At 36.3% G+C, this 20,959-nt stretch overlaps 1 protein-coding gene across 1 annotated transcript in view; it reads right to left on the reverse strand.

Annotated features, from left to right (window-relative positions):
* Positions 1–20,959, reverse strand: part of SKAP2 (src kinase associated phosphoprotein 2) — a 118,986-nt gene that overhangs the window by 39,550 nt on the left and 58,477 nt on the right. Inside the window, exons 5-8 of the mRNA XM_012571628.5 lie at positions 11,013–11,090; positions 10,210–10,293; positions 1,321–1,445; positions 353–416 (exon numbers count right to left, since the gene is read on the reverse strand). Of these exons, the coding sequence (XP_012427082.3) occupies positions 353–416; positions 1,321–1,445; positions 10,210–10,293; positions 11,013–11,090 (351 nt within the window). The remainder of the gene's footprint in view (positions 1–352; positions 417–1,320; positions 1,446–10,209; positions 10,294–11,012; positions 11,091–20,959) is intronic.

Genomic DNA, 20,959 nt, shown 5'->3' on the forward strand with positions numbered 1-20,959 from the left:
AGGTAACAGTGGTTTAAGAAGTTAACATTTAGTGGAAAAGAATGCCCAAGCAGAAATTTATGCAAAATGAAAACAATTCTTCCATGACCTGCTCCTTCCAGTACATTCTGCTTATTTTTCTACACTGTTCAAGGGGTATGAAAGGAGCTTGTATAAAGGACAGCTTTCAATAAAAAATCTTGAAGAAAGAGAAAAGTCATATAAAAGCTGTAATACAATTGAAAACTAGGACTTGCTACTCAAAACTTGGACACATGGGAATCCTACAGGTACTAACATGACAGGTAAGTATAAAACTACCGTCAGTAAGCAGGATTGGCAATAAAGGCAACTGCTCTACTGGCTGGCTTACCTTGAATTACAAATTGGACTTGCTGTACCCATTCCTCTGCTTCTTTGGGAGTGGCAGCTGTAAACTATTAAATGCTTATTAATAACTACTAGCAGTAATGTCAAAAACACAACTACAATTTCATTAGCAATAAAAAAGAGGGAATGTAACATTCCCATCACTTCCTCAAGAAACCATTAGCAATTCTTTTCATGTCTTCTGGTACTTTTCTTGCAAGGATGCTTCTTATAATGTACAGCTAATTTTGACAAATTTACGTAATTGAAGGAGAGGATGATGGATTTGAAACTCTGATCAGCAGCTGGCAGCTGTGCAGAAAAAAGCTGCTTCTCTTCATCAATGTCAAAGCCAGAACTGATGAACAAAATTTGCCCTTGACAATTAGAAGACACCCATGAATTTCTTTAGACTGCTGGGTACAGTTTTCTTAAAAATGTTCTTGTCAGACTCCAACACACTACCTGACAGCTTAATTAACTGGCTTTCAACCGCAATCTCAGATATTTAAAACTTATTAAACTTACATTCCATATTGATGTCTGGCTGATAGATCTCTGAATTGCACAGCTGATATGTGCCTTTTTGTAGGTTTTCCTTGAAAAGCCATGACCAATACAATATGTATTTAACACTGATACATATTTTAACTTTTTTTACATTTTAATTCATCCAAGAAATCACAGAGACACACTATACAATAGATATTAAAATGCTAATATTGAAATGACCAATAGATAAAGATGATAGATTTCCTTGCTCTTGACCAAAAAGATAATATTTGAACATGTACATACATACATTTAATCAGATTTTTTTTCCTAATATATGAAAATACAATATATTCAAGCACGGTTTTCCTTTTTGCATTAAGATATCAGTGACAGTTGTTCCACTGAAATGTTAATTCAGTAACTGGAATTGTAACAGCTTTGTCAATTAAATTTCAAGTCAACATAAAAAAGTCCAACCTGATAAATGCGCTTATCTGGAGCAGAGATTTCAAAACAACAATCTTTCTTTGCATCCTTCCGAAGGCTATTATTCATTCTGATGGTGTAGCCCTCTAAGGCAAATTCACCTTTCTGTTGTTTGTCTGTTGGAGATAAAAAACAAAGTTAGAGCTTCATTTACAACAGTGAATGTAAGTGGTTCAGCAGGTTATCATTTATTCAGATTTTGTTTTCTATTTCATGAATTTTACAAAGAACATGTAGGTTTTTAGCAAAATGATTAAGTGATGCTTCTGGAGATAAAGCTTTATTTTAAGGGAAGATGTACCCAAAAGTACATTTTTCTGTAGGATGCCTAAGGAAGTCCACAGGGGGATGTTTGCAGATGGTGGTCTTATTTAGTAAGAAGTGCATGTTATGACACTTGTATCTAGGGAAAGCCAAGAACTGGAACTTGCAAGACACGTTTCCTATAAATCAGTGTCTCTTTCAGGTTCAGTAAACCAATGGGAAAACCTGTCTAGCTCAGAACTTGCTGAGCTCCCTCCTAAACTAACCACTTCACTCAAAAAATAAACTTCAAGCTTCTTTTTAAGCAATTGGAAAAGCTGCTTTTCACATTCTCCCACCCACTCCCAGATGTGCCTCCTTTCAACATGGCAAAAATACAGAATAAATTTTGTTATAAATTCAGGTGTGTGTGTGTGTCTGTGTTCATTCCAAAAGCATTTCTCTCAAAAAAGCAAATGTTTAATTAGCCAATAAAAGTACTGAGCCCTACCACAGTTTATTAGGTACAGCCATGTGGTTGTTTTAAAGACAATTCTACTTTTCAAAGGTTCTGGTTTATAAAAGTATCACTTACAACAGATCTGACTTTAAATACACTGCATGTTTTGCAAGCAGCACCTGTGAACTCCTTTCGAGACCTTCAAACCAAATTCTACATCAGATTTTATGTGCTCTGGCATATTTTGGCAAATATTAAAAACAAACCAAAATGTAAAAGTAATTAAGTTTTGCAATTTCTGCAGATCAGAGTGCAGCATTCAAGTGAAGACTGGCATCGTATTTCACATTTTGCACAGGCAAACAAAGAACAAAGTTCAGTTGCATATCAAAAAAATGCCATTTAGTGTGGGGGGGTTTTTTACACAGAAAATAAAAGCATTAATTAACAATAAGCACCAGGCACAGCAGCAAAACTACTTTAAGTATTGCTGAATAGAACTTAGCTGCAAATTGAGCATCCATTGCTTATACTTGTCAACAAAAGGAGAAAACTTCTACAGTAGATAAAATAGGAAAACTATTGTTTTCAACAAACTTTTGTCATATTTCTGGAAATTTAATAGGAAAGAAAATCTGTTTCCACTCCTGAGAGGGTAAAAGTTGGCTAACTAAGCAATGTGAACATAAATGGACATGAGGGCAGTCATCAGTCAAATACTCTTTCTAGTAATCTTATATGCACATAGATACATTCTCTGTCCTTCCACCTTTTTATGAACTCTCACCCAGGGCAAGCAAATACCCAATAACACAGTCATATGAGAAAATCTGGGGCACCATTCTATTTTCATTTCCAGTCCCTTCCTCCACAGTAAGTTTTATTCTTTCTTAAATAAGTACTAATAATATAGAACTAGTATTTTATATTTGATCAATTCTCCACCTCTATTTCAAACAGCACACACATACAAAATTCATGAAATCACACCAAGGTAGATATTAGAAATAATAACTTGCAATAGGTTAACTAGGTTTCTTTTAATGAAATTCATTTCTGCCTAGGTCTGTTATTGTTCCCTCCCTTGTAACCTCAGGGAGAAGATGAAGTGAAACACATTAACTTCTCACTCTCCCATGCTGGAGGTTTATCAAAACCTTAGACGATAGGAGCACGCAGGCAGAATAAACAAATACCAGGTTCAAAAGGTAAAAACATTTTGTCAAGATAAAAATGAGGCAAGTATTCAAATTTACTCTCTTGGATTATTTCTGAGACTGCTTCTCTGTGACATGGATGATCCCTTTTATGGTAATACACTTTTACAGAGCTAATCTCAAATGATCTTTGCACTGGCACTGGTTCTTCCAAAGAGCATTGCAGTTAAACCACAAAGATGCTGTACTTTGGAAGGTGATGGTGCAGGACACCCATATCCCATTTGATTGTTTTTCTGTTTATACTGTTTTTGTCTTATCTCTCTGAACACACTATTTATTTCAGTGCTAATGACAATTACCTGTATACACCACCAAATATATATATATCCATCCTTTGCTATTATAGTCTTTCAATGACCATTATAGCAATAGACTAGACTTAGCATTGTTGCTTTTACTTCCAATTGTCTTAGCAGTAACCTCTGAATAAAGTCCAGTGTGGTGCAAATGAGGTACTTCACATCCCTGACTCAGAACCTGTTAAAGTTGAAAGACTCAGTATGAATTCACACTCCCTGTGGCAGCAAGCCAGAGATAAGACTCAGCATGTCCTGAGGCGGAAATACAGAATGGTAGAACACAGGTCAGCTATAGCTCAGTTGCCTGCTCTGATAGTGACAAACTTCGGAGATCTACAAATGCCATTTGCTCTTGCAGAATACACCTTTCAAAATTAGGACTGGAGACCAACTGAAAAGGATCAGACCATCACCTGATCACCACGGAGCAAACCATGACCCACAGCAGCTGCTTGGACAAGCAGAATAGTTTCAGATTCAGGCTTGAAGGCAGAGCCATCCTGGGATCATCAGACTCAACAATCACCTTGCATCCCTGCTTGGCACAGGCTTGCAGCTAAACGGGTTTGGACAGACCTGGGCTTTTGGTTTCAAGACGCCTTTGAAGCTAGGGCCATAGCAACTCTTGTGAACTTTCACATCACCAGTTAAATTGTTTGCATCAGAAATGTTTTCTGGAGATTGTGCTTTAAGGAGAATTAAACAGTTTCTGATATTTAAAAGCTTTGAAGACTTAAAGATTTTACTTGGAGACTTAAAATTAGATACTCTTAGTTTTTAGTCCACAGTAGCTTCAAGAAACACATTTACATTACAGATCAGAGCCAGAGTTTTGCTTAGGCAGGAATACAACAGCATATTTGGGAAGAACTAGGGAGATATATGCTGATGGAACACACTTCTCTGAAGAACAATAACATTTTTGCTGTCTGTTATTTTCTCCAGAAAAAAACTGTCATTCCAATTCATCGACAGAAAACCCTTCCGCTTTCCCAGAAAAACATAAAATAGAAATGCAAAAAGTGTAATACCAGTCTTGTAAAAATAAAAAGGACTGTGAACATCATCAAGCATAACTTTTTCCACAATGAAGCCAAGCCTCATTTCAGCATAAGCTGTACTTTGCTCTCATCTGCTCAATCTCCTCTCTCCCCTGCTTCCCATGTCAGGCACAGAACTGAAAAACAAATCTGGTTCTGTGTAGATCATTTTGCAACAGGAATTTAAAATCATACAACAGTATAGAAGAGGGGAGAGTCAGACACTAAGTATTGAGGAAAAAAAATCCCAAAGCTAATACACAGAAATTTAAGATAAATATGGGGGTTTAAATTTAACATAGAGAAAATTCAGATCTGAATACATTTCTCTCACACATAAATTTTATACATCCTAAAAAGAGTTAAATGTTGTTAACAGAAACAGGGCCAATATTACTTTGGGTAAAGAGAGTCTCAAGGGAAGCAGAGAAAAAGCGTTTTGAAGTAACCTTGCGTAACTAAGTCCATGGGAACATTTAAAACAAAGAAGGGTAAACCTTCAATGAGATCTTGAAATTACTGGGTTGTAAATTTGAGGCCTAAGGCGATGTGCTCATATTATTAGCACATGTAAAAAGAATTAGTGCATTCTGAAGAACAGAGAGGACTGGGATAGTAGAAAGGAAAGAAGTTACAGAAAAAGACATAAGGAACAAAGACAAACAGAAAGATTTCAGAGAGTGATAAAGTATTTATAGATACTATTAGAATATATCATTTAACTCTCTTCATCTTGAAATTAGGAGCCTGTAAGATTTTACAGTTTACATGGCTTCATGCTAAATGTAGTTTCACATATTTTTCCATGTGCAGGATATTTGCTATCAAAAAATAGTTCCGTGTAAGTATCTCCAAAATGGTAACTCCTTTTCCAGCTTTTGGGCAAATGCAGGCACAGAAGTTCTTCCCTTTAAGACAGCAGATCTGAAATGTAATCAACCTTTTTTTCTTCTTCTTTCCTTTAATCTAGTCCTCTGAAAAACTGAAATTGTAAAATAGTTTAGAAATTGAGGAAGTGATTTAGGGCACTGAATTTTTCATATTCTGTTTGCTTATACCCAGTAGTTATTCTTTAAATAACACATTATTAACAACAAGTGTGACTCTTGAGGTCTGAATTTAACAGTCTCACAGCAGAAGACCCAGTACACATGAGATAGGGCCTTTGGTTGCCATCATCCTGCTACAACAAAATCCTGTTGAGCATGCACAATTCCCTTTTCTGCCCAAATAGAAGTAGTTCAACACTGGCCTGGTCATCACTAGCTTATTATTCAGAGAAATCCAAAACTATCATGTCCATGTTAAAACTAAAGAAATTGGAAAAAAAACCAAAAAAAAAAAAAAAAAAAAAAAAACAACCCTCGGACTTTTTCAAAAGCCTCTGAATTATACCCGTCTTTAACATCATATTGCTGGTGGGCAGGCAGATACCATTTTCAAGTTATAAAAATGAAAATAAATTTTTAGTGCCCATTAGCAGAGGAAAAATTACCATAATGTTATCAATTACTGTCTTGCTAAACATTTAGCTGATCTCTCCAGTTTGCTGAGACAGAAGGGCATATAACATTGTGGCCTAGTGAGAAAGAAGTAATGAAGCCATTAATTCAATCATTTATAAAGCAACAAATTAACTTTCCTTATTCACAGGCACTTTGAGGTCTGAAAGGTTATCCATACCATCTCAGTGTCTGAGGACACAGGAACAGCCAGAGATCATATAGAAAAATGATAGGGAACCAGAGTACTCAATTCAGGGCACAACTGCATGGAAGAAAATAAAAGAGAGGACTATAAAAGATTTATAGAAGGAAAGACTATGAAAAGGAACACCAGGCAAGCTTCTCAAAATCCCACCCAGTTCTCACATTTGAACACATTCCTCTGCAATTTTGTGGGCCACAAGCTGGCACTGATACCACAGCACAGGCATAAATACACACGTGCTTCCCACAACACCTGTTTCTGATGTGATTAGCTCAAACCTTTAAGCCTTGTTTCTCCATCGACTCCATTTATCAGTGATCAAGAGAAAAAAATGCAGGTGATTTACTTAGACCCATCTATATCTCACTGGGATAAATTACATTGTTTCACTACCCAATGCTACACCAAATGGAGAAGAAAACAGGGAAACGACATACACTGGCCTGCAGGCATCACAACTGTCGAAGAGATGCTTGGAGTTGTTTAGGTGAACACACACACAAACACATAGCCATTTACAGTATTTCACAGGCTTTAACTTGCACTATTTATCTCAGACTAGGCCACACTTTTTCTTCATTCAGCTTAGAGTAAATGATTCTGAAACTCTTCCTTACACTTTTGTGAGCTTTATACGCTTCCACACTTCTTGCTTTCCCAATGCAAAAAGGAGGGAAGTTTAGTTAGAAGAACTAAAACTGTTTTGGAAACAATAAATCTGTACAAATAACAAAAAGGCATCCTATAGTCTCATATTAACTACTCAGTTACATTTCCACACTTAAGCATGAAAATCAAACTTTGGTCAACAAAAGACACATCGCTGCAGACACAAATAGCTCTCACAGTTTATTCACCTATGGTCTGGTTTTAAAAACAGACACAGTTCAAAGCAAGCCAAGACGGATGCAGAAATCCCTGCTGCCTCTCAGCATTACATCCCCCAACACAGAGGCACTAGCAGCCCATCACCCATTTAAAGCAACACAGACAGCAGGACTGAGTACATGTGGAATCCTCACCACTTTGAAACCAGGCTCACAGTTTGCACAAAGCCACCAGACACACACTTTAGAGGCATTCTACAGAAGGTAAGAACACACTCTGAATTTCCACATGGTCCAGGTTATGTGGTACAGCATCAAGAGTCACAGTAAAAGAAGGAGGTCTCCAGCACAAGAGCGTACTACAGCAGGTACCACTGCTGGCCACAACAGTGGGAGTGAAAACAGTTGCAGTAAATGCCAGAGCTGCTCAGGACTGCCTCATCACACACCTCATCCATGCTGACACTCTGCAGCTGAGCAGCGTGATGAACTGCAGCACGTACTCTCACAACCATTTGGGTGACAGCTCACTTTTAACAGCATTCTAGCCTGCCATGGCTGGTGTCCAGTTTCTGCACAATGACAGTGAACTGCTTCTGCACTGCAACAGGCACTTTTATATACAATGGCATCACACACCCGAAACAGTACCTCTGACCAGTCTAGAGAAAACTTTTTTAATTCCACGTTTAACTAGTTTTTCTGCATTATAAGCACCAATCCAATGGAGGTATGGCAGAAATCCATGCATCTGATTTGCTTCCTCCATGAATTACTGTTTGGAGTCCAACCATGCCATGCTCTCTACAACTACGTGAAAGGAGGTTGTAATGAGGTGGGGGTGAGTCTCCTCTTCCAAATAACAAGTGATAGTACAAGAAGAAATAGCCTCAAGTTGCACCAGAGAAGGTTTAGATTGGGTATTAAGCAATTTTTTTTTTTTCACTGAAAGAGTTGTCATGTATTGGAACAGGCTGTGCAGGGAACTGGTGCAGCCACCACCCCTGGAGATATTTACTACATGTAAATGTAGTACTTAGGACAGGGTTTAGTGGTGGGCCTGGCAGTGCTGCATTAATGGTTGGACTCAATGAGCTTAGAGGTCTTTCCCAACCTAAATGATTCTGTGATTCAGTACAGTTCCAGTGCACCATGTGCCCCTCCCACATCATTAGGTTATGGTTAGGAGGACCTTCCCCAAACAAACAGCCTACAAAAGCTCTAAAAGCATTAGGCAAAAAAAAAAAATCTTCTCTATAGATTCATAAATGAAAGAGATCCCACAAAATATCACAGTCAATTCCTAAGATGACACCAACCTTCTAAATGCTAGGGAACGTATTTCCATGCATCTCAACTTTCAATACAGGTATTAAAAATTGCAACACAAACTTGATAATCAGGTTTTTGCAAAAGAAGGAAAAAAAAAAAAAAGGACAAAGACCAGGTGGGCAACATGCCTGCCTTAATACAAAGACCATATGCTAGAAAGCATAAATAATCATTAGCACAGCCAAAAGGAAAAGAATGTTTAAAAAAAAAATAAAGCCTTTTTATTTTCTAAAAACAAAAAGCAGACAAAAGTACAAAGATTTTATAATCAAGAACAATCTTTATGAACAATCCTTAATACAAAGACCATATGCTAGAAAGCATAAATAATCATTAGCACAGCCAAAAGGAAAAGAATTGTATAAAAAAAAACAATTTTTTTTTTAAAAAAAAAAGCAGACAAAAATACAAAGATTTTATAATCAAGAACAATCTTTATGAACTAGCAATATATTCAGAAAAAAATATTGTGATTTTTAAAGTACCAGGCAATGTATAACTATATATATATATATATATATATATATATACACACATATAAAAACAGTACATGATCGTTTTCCAGAGAAAGAAATTCATCAGTTCTGACAAATCCAAATCAGTACCATGCTACATCTCCTCAAAATTTTTAAACAAAAATTTTTCATGTTTGTGAAGCCTGATCAACCTGTAAATCCCAATAAAAGAGTATAGAAGAAAAAGCAACATTTAGCAGATATGCTAGCAAAACTGAAAAGAGGACATGATGAAATTAGCAAAATGAAAACTGGACTTACAATTAGACTCTTTATTTCTTGTGTTTTAAAGAGACGACAAGCTTAAATATGTCAGTGTACCAAGGAATGAAACAAACTGGAGAAAATTATATTAGTCTTTGAATAAAAAAAACCTGACATAGTAACTACCTGCAGTAATCTCAAAAATAAAAAGACAAACAAAAAGAAGAAGAAAAAAAACTTCAGTGGAAAGTTTGCCTTAGAATTTTTTTTGGGGGGGTGGGGGGTGTTGGAGGGGGAAGACATTATTTTACTACAAAATTTACTCAGATATAATTATGTACCATTTTTTTACCCTTAAACATCAAATACACATGGCACAGAATTTAAATATATTTTATTTGACTGCCAATTTCAAAAATTCAAAGTAATATTACAACATTTGTGCCAGATTCTTTCCAAACTGGCCATTTAAATTTAAAAGTCACCTTCAGAAGTTGGCTTTAGTTTCCATTGCTGACTTCAGTTAAATACATTACTTAATTTCTAGCTTTTCCAGAGCATAAACTCTAAAAAGAAACAAAGAACTCTACTATGCAGCTTTTAGATTAGTATATTCCTGGATAGAACCATCTCTAAGGAACTTGGAAGGTATAATTACTAGAAGATGTTTTCAAATTAACAACCTATTTGAAGAGAATGAACATTTTCTATCCAGCAAAACAGTTGAGTACCAGCCTACTATCAAACTGAACAGCCAGCTGTTATTAGCAAACAAAGTAGCTTTAAAAGAAACTTAATTTTTTTCCTCAGTTTCCCTGCTTTAGAAAACACTGACAGGTTCTGACGAATATTTACACATTTTAAAAATTCACAGCACTGTCCAAGAATTATTTAAAAGAAAAGAACTTTCTTTTAAAAGTTTCATTCCATTTCTTAAAACTACCCTTGATTCACAGTTTCCAACTCCAATAAATCTTTCATATTATTTTGTGCATTGAAACATCATTGCTTTAATAATTGTTAGAAGTACCTTTGTCGCTTCCATAGTAATAGAAGACAGTCTTGCTGATAGCACACCAACGTTTCTGCCATTCAAAGCCAAGAAAACTGTGGTCTGAAATTAATACAACATGTGTTATATCGGTTTATGCCATTATTGAACAAAAATGTGTTACTTCTTTTCACGGGTGAGGTAAGAGGGAGGAGGAGCTAGGAAAAGACAGTAAGGAAAGGAAACTAATGAAATGCATGGCACTGAGAAGAATATTAGAAATAAAAATTGCTGTTAAGAAAACAAATAAGAATTTGAAATCACATAAAGAGTGAAGTCATGTGTAACATTAAATATAAGGAAATAATGAACAACTTCCTAAATATTTCCTAGAGTTATCGCAGCATTAAGTGAGCATTAAAGTGACAATATAAGATTTATTGAATCAAGGTAAATATTGACTGAACCAAAGCTGAGATCAATATTTGCCCTCTTGAAGGAAAATAAATCTTGATGCTCACTGAAACATGAAGTCAACACATGCTACTTGTACATACGTTCCGAATGTTTTCTCCAAAAATATCTGAAAGTCTCTGAATTACGGCTGACTGGACTTTCACAGCATGATTTTGTTAGTAAATAAATAGGATTTTCTTTCAATACTACTATAGAAGCAATTATGTGCTATGCTTCTTTTGCATAATAATGCTTCAATGTTTCATCTCCTTCTCATTTTATTTATCACTCCTATAAAAAGTTGTTCATGTGTATAACATCAAATACAGACATATAGACTTTCCAGACATTAAATATGCACTTTCACAAAAAATAGCTAGACTTACCTTTTCTACGTTTTTCCAGGTATCCAGCCTTCAGAACAAACTGAAGATCCTGAGCTGCAACAGGAGGAAACTGATTCCCTGAAAGATAAACAAATTCTGTAAAGCACTGGTTTTCAAGACAACTGCTATAGGAGCATTAATAAAATTATGGCTTTTACACACTCAATATGCAAGAGCTACTGAAAAAAAAATCTACTAACTATTATGCCAGATTATTTTAAGTAACTGAAACATCTGCCTATCAATCTCAGAGCTGTTGCTGTTGTCCTCACCAATTGAGCAAGGAAAAATATAGCTGCATAACAGGCCTTGCAAGTCTCAGAAGGAAAAGCATATAATCAAACGAAATTCAGCAACTGTTTCAAACAAAATACAGCAACTGTTTCAAACATAGTCTGTAAAGCAAGTTGGATAATGAAAGTATGTTTTCAAATGTTCAAATAGGAGACTCACACTCAAGAATCTCAATTGAACACAAATCAGAAATGTGGTTTTTGATACCAGCTTCACACCAAAATACCTTGAAACAGCATACAAGGTGAAGACTCTCTATTACACATCTACAAAACAAAATTAACCAGATGAAGAGACAATAAAAGGTGCTGCCTGTTGCTGACAGATTTTGCCCAATTTGCAATATATGACACAAAACTACTGTCTATAGTATCTGTAAGGTGATAATGGATAAACCAAAGACATTGTACAGAGGTTTACAAAACTGTTGACCTACAGACACTAATTTTAGACACCTTGTACAATATGTCTGCATCTGCAAAATGTTGAGTATAGCTCACTGCATTTTTTCCTTTTTCTCAACTGCTAATTCATAGAAGTGTAAGACTGATCACTCAACCCTGCCTCATCTTAATATACAATTTTAAATGTTAAAAATTGTGTCTTATATCTTTCAACCTTTTCCTCCTAAAACAACAGAATGATGATTTAAATAGAACTCCTATATTAAGAACAAGAATATGTTAGACACATCTAATATGTAATAATAATATAAATATCATACTGCTTACCCCAAGAAAAAAAGCAGAACAAAAGGTACTCCTGTGCTGCTAGGTTTTTTAAGTGCATGTAAGCAACACAGCGAAGTTCCTGCTACTTATTATCATCAAATATTCATAAGAGTCGCTGTAGGTAGGTGGCAAGTTTATAAGGCAGCCATTATTCATCAGAATATATGTAATCTCATTATGTTCTATCAATATAAACATAGAGAAAAGGACTGATATTAGCAGACAAATTCTGTGCCAAAAATACCATTTTAAATTATGTAGTTTGGGTGAAAGATCAATGGTCTGACCTTGAACCAAGCACTGTCTCTGAAAGATGATGTCAATTTCCTGGGTTTTTAGGTTGTTCTTTAAAATAGATTTTTTTTTTTTTTAATTCAGTGTTCACAAATGAGTTGTTTTATGGTAGCCTTATTTAAATACAGTTATGACAGGAAAAAGACAAGAAAGATATAGGAACATGCAGAAAATGCTGATTTTTAAAGCTGATTTGAAAATACTCAAAATGAGAAGACATTATTTAAATAATGCAACCAGCTCTTTAGACTGCAAAATCTTTTGTTTGACACCAAAAGACAGTAGATAAAATTTTACTGACATTGATATTTCCACTTCATTTTTAAATTAATATTACTTTTTAAAGATTAGGAGTATACTAATCTCTATTTTAGCTTCTATGGCTTGCTGACTATTGTGTTAAAAATACAAAAGCAGAATCAACATGCATTTTCAAGTGATACAGCTGTCCTCCCTTTGCTTGGTAATATGCAACCATAGCCCAACATTAAATGGGAATTACAAACAAAGACACTTGATGGCTGGAATGTGATATGTTTAACAGTTACTTTAAAAGGTGGTGCAATTATGGTATTATGAGTGGGGGAGGTGAAGAGTTTTTACAAATATTTTGTACAAATATTTTTACAAATATGGATCGTGTGCTGCTTTATATTGGTCATTGGGAGGCATCAGTGTGCAACACTTACAACTCTACCTCATCCAGTAGGGTTCATCTTAGAACAGTGCAGCCTCACAGATGAGGAAGACATAAAACCTAAGTAAACAAACAAAAGCAGCTCACTCTTAAATTTTACAATTTAAGAATTTCAACTGCCATTTAGATCTAACTTTACCCAATATTGTTCATATGAGTTTGGGTTTTGATGAGGGAACCTGGCCAGTGATCATTTAGTGAACAGTCAAATCAAATGGGACAACACAGCACCAGAGAAACACATACTCTGAGGAGTCCCTGGTGTTATTCTGTCATCTGAACTGACTACTTCATAGAATCAAAATTCCACTCTCAATTTTGCTACTTCTGCTGAGACAAGTCAGGATAAATTTGGTGATGGAATTTTCTGTAACGACATTTATTTTGAACAGGGCACTGAAAGCATTTCCTTGAAAAGGAAAAGAACATGCATGGAAACAGAGTGTTTCACTGTCTGTTGCCACTGCAGAAAGAAGTCCTACTCTCATCCTTAACCTGTAGAGAAGCCATTTCTTTTTCTATTCCTCAGAGCAACTGAGGCAGTAACTCCAAAAAATAACCTGCAGCTGGTCAGCCCCACTGCCACTTACAATCTGTAAGTAGCTGAAGCAGAAAGAGATCATATGTATGTTATTATCCTTCCGTCAGAGAAGCCTGGGAACCAAAAAATATGATGGAACTTTAGTCAAAGGGCAGTAGAAACAGACCCAATTGTAATATCCCACAACACATACAGCTGTACAAGAAAGAAAAAACATAAATCTGGTTAAATTCCTTCTTTCATTGCCCTGTACCTTCAGAAGGAAGGGGGGGAGAATAAGTAGAATGAAAAGCATAAAGGATAGAACCACCTCCTCCCAGATTCTCATGAACCACAGGTGTTGTGCATATGTGGCAAGAAGAAGGCGCAAACATGGATATACTGTCGTCCCAGTGCTACAACAAAAATAACATGGGGAAGAAAGAGGAGAGAATCGGTCACATTTCCTTACAGTTACTGCCGATATTCTACATGGGAAACTTCTAAGTTGCATTATCTTTCTTTCATTTTTTTCATTTCTGTACCCTTTTGTCCACATATCAAACAGGATTTAGAGTGAACTGCAACTGCTAGATGTAGAAACTCCCAGCAGAAAGTATGGAATTTACGCAGTAAGTTGCTTTTTGCAGCTGCTTTTAAATCAGATTATTGCTTCCCTATTCATTTGAAATACTTCAGGTTTTACATAAATCTCATAAAAAAGTATCACTAAAGCAGCATTATAGTATATTTACTATACTTCATTACAGTATTTTGCTTACATTACACCAGCAGCTGAGATCAGAGGTTCATTAGCTGACTGGAGCATGAGAGTTTGAATAAGACAGCTCCGTCTATAAATAATCTAAGACAGAGGAATCCTGCCAAGAAAGAAAGCATTACTATGTATTTTAAGAAAAGAACTATAAAGCAAATTAAGACACATGCTTCAAATTACATACTCCTTTAGAGCTCAGAATTTCCCATGTTATACTCCCATGCATGGCCCAGGATGTCTTCATGACAAGGAGAATTTTCTCCTTCCCTCATGGATGCAGGTGAAATGGCCTTTATTCCAGTTATCTGTAATTTCACTGGAGACTGTCTACTGTAAGAAATTAAATGTGGAGATGCAAGAAGCTTCCATTCTGAGGATGCAGATAGCACCTACTGGTACAACGTTTCTTGGGTGTCTCAATGCCTGTTCATGAGAAACGTATGGTCAAGCTCACTACAAGATCACAGCAAAACGTCTCTCTCAAAATGAGACCACCAGAGAACACCATGCCTTCCTAGCACTGTATGGTTTGTTTCCAGATATGATTAAATTATTTAGAAATAAAGATGTTAAAAGGATTGTAGTCTTCCCTGGTTTCTCATTTGGTACACTGTAGTTTTTTAAGCCAATTTTAAACACCCAAGAGAAAAGTGGCATTGTGAGTAATAAATGCTCTGTGGCTTGCAGCTGTGTGGTTTATACATAGAGAAAGGCACAATGATTGCTTCTGTTTACTCTTTCAGACCTAATTTCTGCTGTGTCATTGTCCTGATAGTAGTGGGCAAGCACAGAGTTGAGATATAAAAAGGTCTCATTTCTATTCCAGAGTTTCTGCCTCACAATTAATGTCTTGAACTTTATTCTTTTGATGTGAAGACCAGTTCAAAACTATCCAGTATTTAGGGAGATGATAATCTTGCATGCCCAATAGATGGTATAAAATAAGGGAAGTCCATCTGCTTAATCCTACAGGTTTTCCTTCATTCTTGACCACCCACTCACAAAAGAATCTCCCACAATAATTTTCCTTCCTAGCTCTTCCCTATTGGTGGGAATTACTCCAATGTACTCCAAAATAAAATCTCCAAGTTATGCTCCACATGCATATTTTCAGACTGATGTGTACAAAAGCCATGAAAGACCAGATCAAAATATTTATGAGGCCTAAACCTTCATCTTAGAGAAAAGTAAATTATATGGATAATGTACTGGGCTCTTCCTCTTGGTTCTAGGCACTCTTGTGCCAAGTGAGCAGCTGGCAGTTATTATACTCCTATTGCTGCCAGGCTGAAAATTCCTCCAGTGAAAAGAAAGTGAAACGCTCTCACTCATGCATAAAGCCAGCTTTACCAGTCATGCTTTGACTTCAGAAAAACATGAATGTTATTAACATAGGTGTATTAATGTATAGGTTCCACTGCACAACTCCCACAAACACAGAATATCTTGTGATTCAGAAAGATCTCAAAACCACAGCTTATGACAAGACTACAATTTTTTCAACTTGGTAATCAAACAGGCAAAAGCCTGAGTGATTTAATTTTTCACCTTACTGCAACAGTGAATTCAGTCCATTACATAAAAACAAGTTTCATCACTGTCACTTCACAGCATGAAATTCAATCCTTGTGCCTGGAATTTTGATTTTTGAAGGACCTAAATATGTAAAAATTACATCCTGTATACAAAATAAATAAAACAAAACCAGACTGTATTATTTGGCACTGTTTACCAATAGAATTTTTTTTTAATCCTGCAATGTGGGCTAAGGGATACATAAAGCAAGAAATAAACATAGGTCAATGCATTTTAAAGAGGTGCTTAGCATGCTTATGGGAAGTTAAATAGGCGAAGTGGAGATAAGTGTAATTCAGTAGCAGCTAAGTCGTTGATTACAGTTTGCTTTCCTAGCAGAGGACCAGACGTTTAACCATAATAATGGCAAAGTAATCTTGCTCAAATTCACTGTTCTTCATGCCTCGTAAAAGAAAAAAAAATATATTCGTTTGATTATACGGAGAAAACAGTGATCACTATTTCTTTATGCTCTTCTAACAAAAAAATACAATTGTAATTAGTAATACACTTATTAAAAATTATTTTTCCAGCTTCTTTTTCTTTGCACTGAATACATTGTGCCTTAGTGTCATTTGAGAACTTACTGAGGGTGCACTTGATGCCCTCATCCAAATCACTGATAAAGATATTAGACAGAACTGGTCCCAGTACCAACACAACTGGATGTAACTCTATTCACCACCACTCTCTGAGCCCAGCCAGCCAGTCAGTATTTTACCCAGTGAAGAGTTCACTGGTACAAGCTATAGGCTGCCAGTTCTGCTATAGGCTCCAGAATGTGCAGGAGACAGTAACAAAGGCTTTACTGAAGTCTAAGGAGAAAACATCCACAGCCTTTCCCTCATTCCCTAGGTGGGTACCTGGTCATAAAAGGAGATCAGGTTGGTCAAGCGGGACCTGCCTTTCCCAGATCCTTGCTGGCTGGGCCTGATCCCCTGGTGGTCCTGTATGTGCAGCACAATGGAACTCAAGATGACCTGTTCCATAACTTTCCTCAGCACTGAGGTCAGGCTGACAGGCCTGTAGTCCTCTGGATCCTCCTTCCAGCTCTTCTCTTGAATGTGTGTCACACTGGCCAACCTTCAGTCATCTGGGACCTCCCCAGTGAGCCAGGACTGATGGAGTGACTAGGCAAGCTCTTCTGCCAGTTCTCTCAGTACTCTTGCATGAATTGATCTAGTCTCATAGACTTGTGAATGTCTAAGTGGCACAGCAAGCCATTAACTACTTCCTCCTGGATTTCAGGGGTCTCTTCTGCTCCCTGTCCCTGTCTACCAGCTCAGAGGGCTGGTTTGCCTGAGGATATTTGGTCTTTCTGTTGAAGACTGAGGCAAAGAAGGCATAAAGTACCTCAGTCTTTTCCTCATCCTTGAAAACAACGTTCCCCCTCTGAACCTAATAAAAGATGGAGATTCTCATTGGCCCTCTTTTTGTTGTTAACATATTTATAAAAACAGTTTTTATTATCTTTTACAGTAGTGGACAAATTAAGTTCTTCCCCTTCTAATTTTCTCTCTACGTGACTTAACAACATACTTGTACTCTTCCTGAGTTGTCTGCTTCTTCTTTCAAAAGTCATAACCTTTTTTTTCCCAGAGTTCCAGCAAAAGCTCCCTGTTCAACCAGGCTGGTCTTCTTCCCCACCAGCTCATCTTTTGGCACAAAGGGACAGCCTACTTGTTGAAAATAAGTGGTTTTGTCCTCTAGCACAGGGCTTTTATGCTATGTCTCAGGCTGCAATTCAAAATTGGCAGAGATAGTCTGAAAATATTTGTGCTAAAGTTGAGCAAAGAAAGAGTAATGTTTCTAGCAACACAAAAAAAGTAATTTTATCTTCTTTTCCTCCCTTCCACCCCCCTTCTCACACACTTCTTCCAAAGTTCTTCGTATCTCTGCATTTCATTTTGATCTGGAAATACAGCATTTACCCATTTTTAATAGCTATTACAGAAGGATTCAATTATCTTTGAATCTGTACATAGCAACACACTGGAGTCACATCTGTTGCACAAGCACTGTGAATCTAGGCTAAAGAGGAGGTGGTTTATTATTATATGCATATCTTCTCCCTACATTTATTTTTGATTTTATTAAAGAGAAGATTAATGTATACTGCATTTGAAAAAAATATCTCATTTCTTAGAGGCTTCTAATTAAAGAAAAGTTATCAGTAGGAAGATCATGTAGAATCTCATCAGTTTCATTAACTGTCTTCAACACTTTCACAAAGATTATTTTTGCATTTTGCAAGTGTAGAAGCCTGGTAGCTCTGATTTAGTTCACCATGCAATAATCAAAAGATAAATGTTAAAGAAAACGCATTTCATTCCTGGAATAAATGTAATGCAAATGTTTAGCTTTTGAAATATTGGTTCACAAAAAGTCAGCATGTTGGTCTTCAAAGTGTTTGTTCCAAAGGCTGCCTAGTCTATGAAGTTCTGTTCTGGAGCCATCCCTAGCATTTACCCATTGTGGTCTCTAGGAGTTTACAATAATTTTCAAATAATAACTTGCCTTCATATATTCCTCCAAGAAGATGCAGCAGTGTATTTTAATAAAGAATACTTGAAGCGCTGTCATCTGTTTTTAGTTTTAAGTCTTTCTAATTTGGCATATGAGGTTTGGGCTACAAACATTAATACCACACTCTCAGAGGCTTAAATACTGAGTATTTCTTATGGACTTGTCTCTTAGAAAGACAGTGGTACAAACCCTTCTCTTCTCTTTCCTTCCTTCCTGTAAGCAGAGGAGAAGGCAGTGGGCCAGGCAGCCTAAAAACAACTGCAATGGAGTCTTTACAAAAACCAAATCTAGTTCTTTGAAGCAGTTAGCATGAGAATTCTTTTAGTCATTTCTATTTAGCCCCTAAACTGTGTGTTTAGTTATTTTAAATTTTACAAACCTTACATTCATGGCTTTTCAATCCACATATGTTTTCTGAGTGAAGTTTCTATAGCAGTTGTAGCATTTCATTTGGCAATAAAGTTTCCTTTTTTCATTTAACAAATTACAGGATTCAGCCAGTTTGGCTCCATTCATTATGCTCCACAGTTAAATGGAATTATCCTGGATCACATACTCCTCATCCAAACTTAACTCTGAATTTGTAAGCTAATATTGTCCTGGATTTTGGATTTGCACATTCTTTTGATGATTATTGAATTGTTTCTAAAACACCTACTGATACATTTGCATACCATCTTAAGGTACAGAGAAGTTCACGGCTTTCACCCCTTCATCCAGATATTGAATTAAAATTTCATAAATTACACCCATGACACAAGGAGGGGTGGGGGGGGGGGGGGGGAATGGGGCACATGGGAGGGGTGTGTGTGAATTTTAAAATGTTTTCTAATGCTGTAAGCAAGCATTATCCTACAGCGTTAGAAAAGGGGCCACTGAACATTTCACCAAAGCAGCCTTCCTAGTTTTGCTGTTTCTCAAGGATTCTGAGGAAAGAAGAAAGAAAGCAGCAAAGAAAAGGTCTCTTGTACAAGGTCTCCCATTCACATCACTGTAAGGCAAGGCATACAAAAATGTTGTAAGGCATGCAAAAGTTTTGTTTAAAGAATCATTAAGGTTTACTCAATCATTTCAGCACAAGACATGTTTCAGTCATCCAGAGGTCTGAATTGCTGCTACCAGAAAAGTGCATCAACGGTAGAGATTGGCAATACAAATCTGCCAGTGCAACAGCTTCAAACTTTGTTATGAGAAATAAAGTAGGCAGGAAAACACAGAGATAAAAACAATACCCTTGCTTTGCAGACAGAACCAAGTCAAAACAGACCATCATGGATCAATTAGTGGCACTGGGAATTCTCATGAAATTATGCAGGCCAGCTGAAATTTCCCAGCTTTGTCTCACAGACAAGCATACACATCCAATTTTGATTAGAAACCCTAAGTAAAGACTCAGAATATCTATATGACAGCTTGAACCACAGAAGGTGCTGTTAGCTAATCAGAGAAAATTAAAAGGCCAGGAATAAAGAGTCTACAGCTGGAGTTTGACCAGAATGATGTCAAAACCGCACATGGATAGCATCTTTAACCATATCATGATTCCTGTATTCCCAGATGGCTAACAGGAAATAAGTTCCACAGGCTTATCAAACAACAAGTTCAAATCTATCATTTAATACCTCCAGGTGAAAAATACAGTTTTCAGTTTAATATCTAACACACCTGGGAGAGGTAATACTACAATTGTTCTCTGCAATTTACAGCTATTTTTAAATAGCCACCTACACTTAAGAATCCCTTGGAAATATCCACATGCCACAGTACCTTAAGAAAAACTTGAGGGAATCAGAAGTTCCCTATTACTTTTCTTATTTTGTCATAACGTTTTTAATTAGTACTTTGGAAGGGCCTAAAATTCCATCGACAGGCAATGGGCCCTTTTATTTCAGTAAATAAGCCTACACTAAGATCAAGCAATGACAACTATTTTACCAAATACAAGAATGATTTAATATCTTTTGGCAGAAAAACTGCCAAATGTCATTTGCAAAGTTAAACAATGAACTTTTAAATTGCATTTCAAGATTACTAATACATGTTCTTTTACTTTCAATGTCCTAGTAATCCAAGTATTTGTTACTCAACAATATTTTGACAGATCTTGTAAAGGCCACTACAATGTGAACTCTGCGAACTCTTATCCAAATTTTGGCAATACCATGCAAGTTAGATTTTCCATGAACCACACGTTCATAAAACAAAAAGCATATAAATTTTTGTCCTCTTAATTTAACAATTTCCCAAACTTTTTACCCTGTCTCTTCTGAGTAAGTTCCAGTGTGTATACATACTTTTCTAAACTGTTCTGTTTCTAGAAGCTAATTTATGCCCCCTTTAAAAATATTAATGAAAGAAAGAAAAAGAAAGGAAAAAACCAGAACAGTACAGTTTCAGAAGTGCCAAATTTAGCTAAAGAGAAAAATCTTTCAATGTGAATTTCAATCTGTGAGAGGGATATTTTATCAGAGGAACCTTTTAACTCATGCTCTGATCAGAAGCATAACACACCATAAATACAATAAGCAAAAC

The sequence above is a fragment of the Taeniopygia guttata genome, chromosome 2 (genome assembly GCF_048771995.1).
Source record: "Taeniopygia guttata chromosome 2, bTaeGut7.mat, whole genome shotgun sequence".
Taxonomy (NCBI): Eukaryota; Metazoa; Chordata; class Aves; order Passeriformes; family Estrildidae; genus Taeniopygia; species Taeniopygia guttata.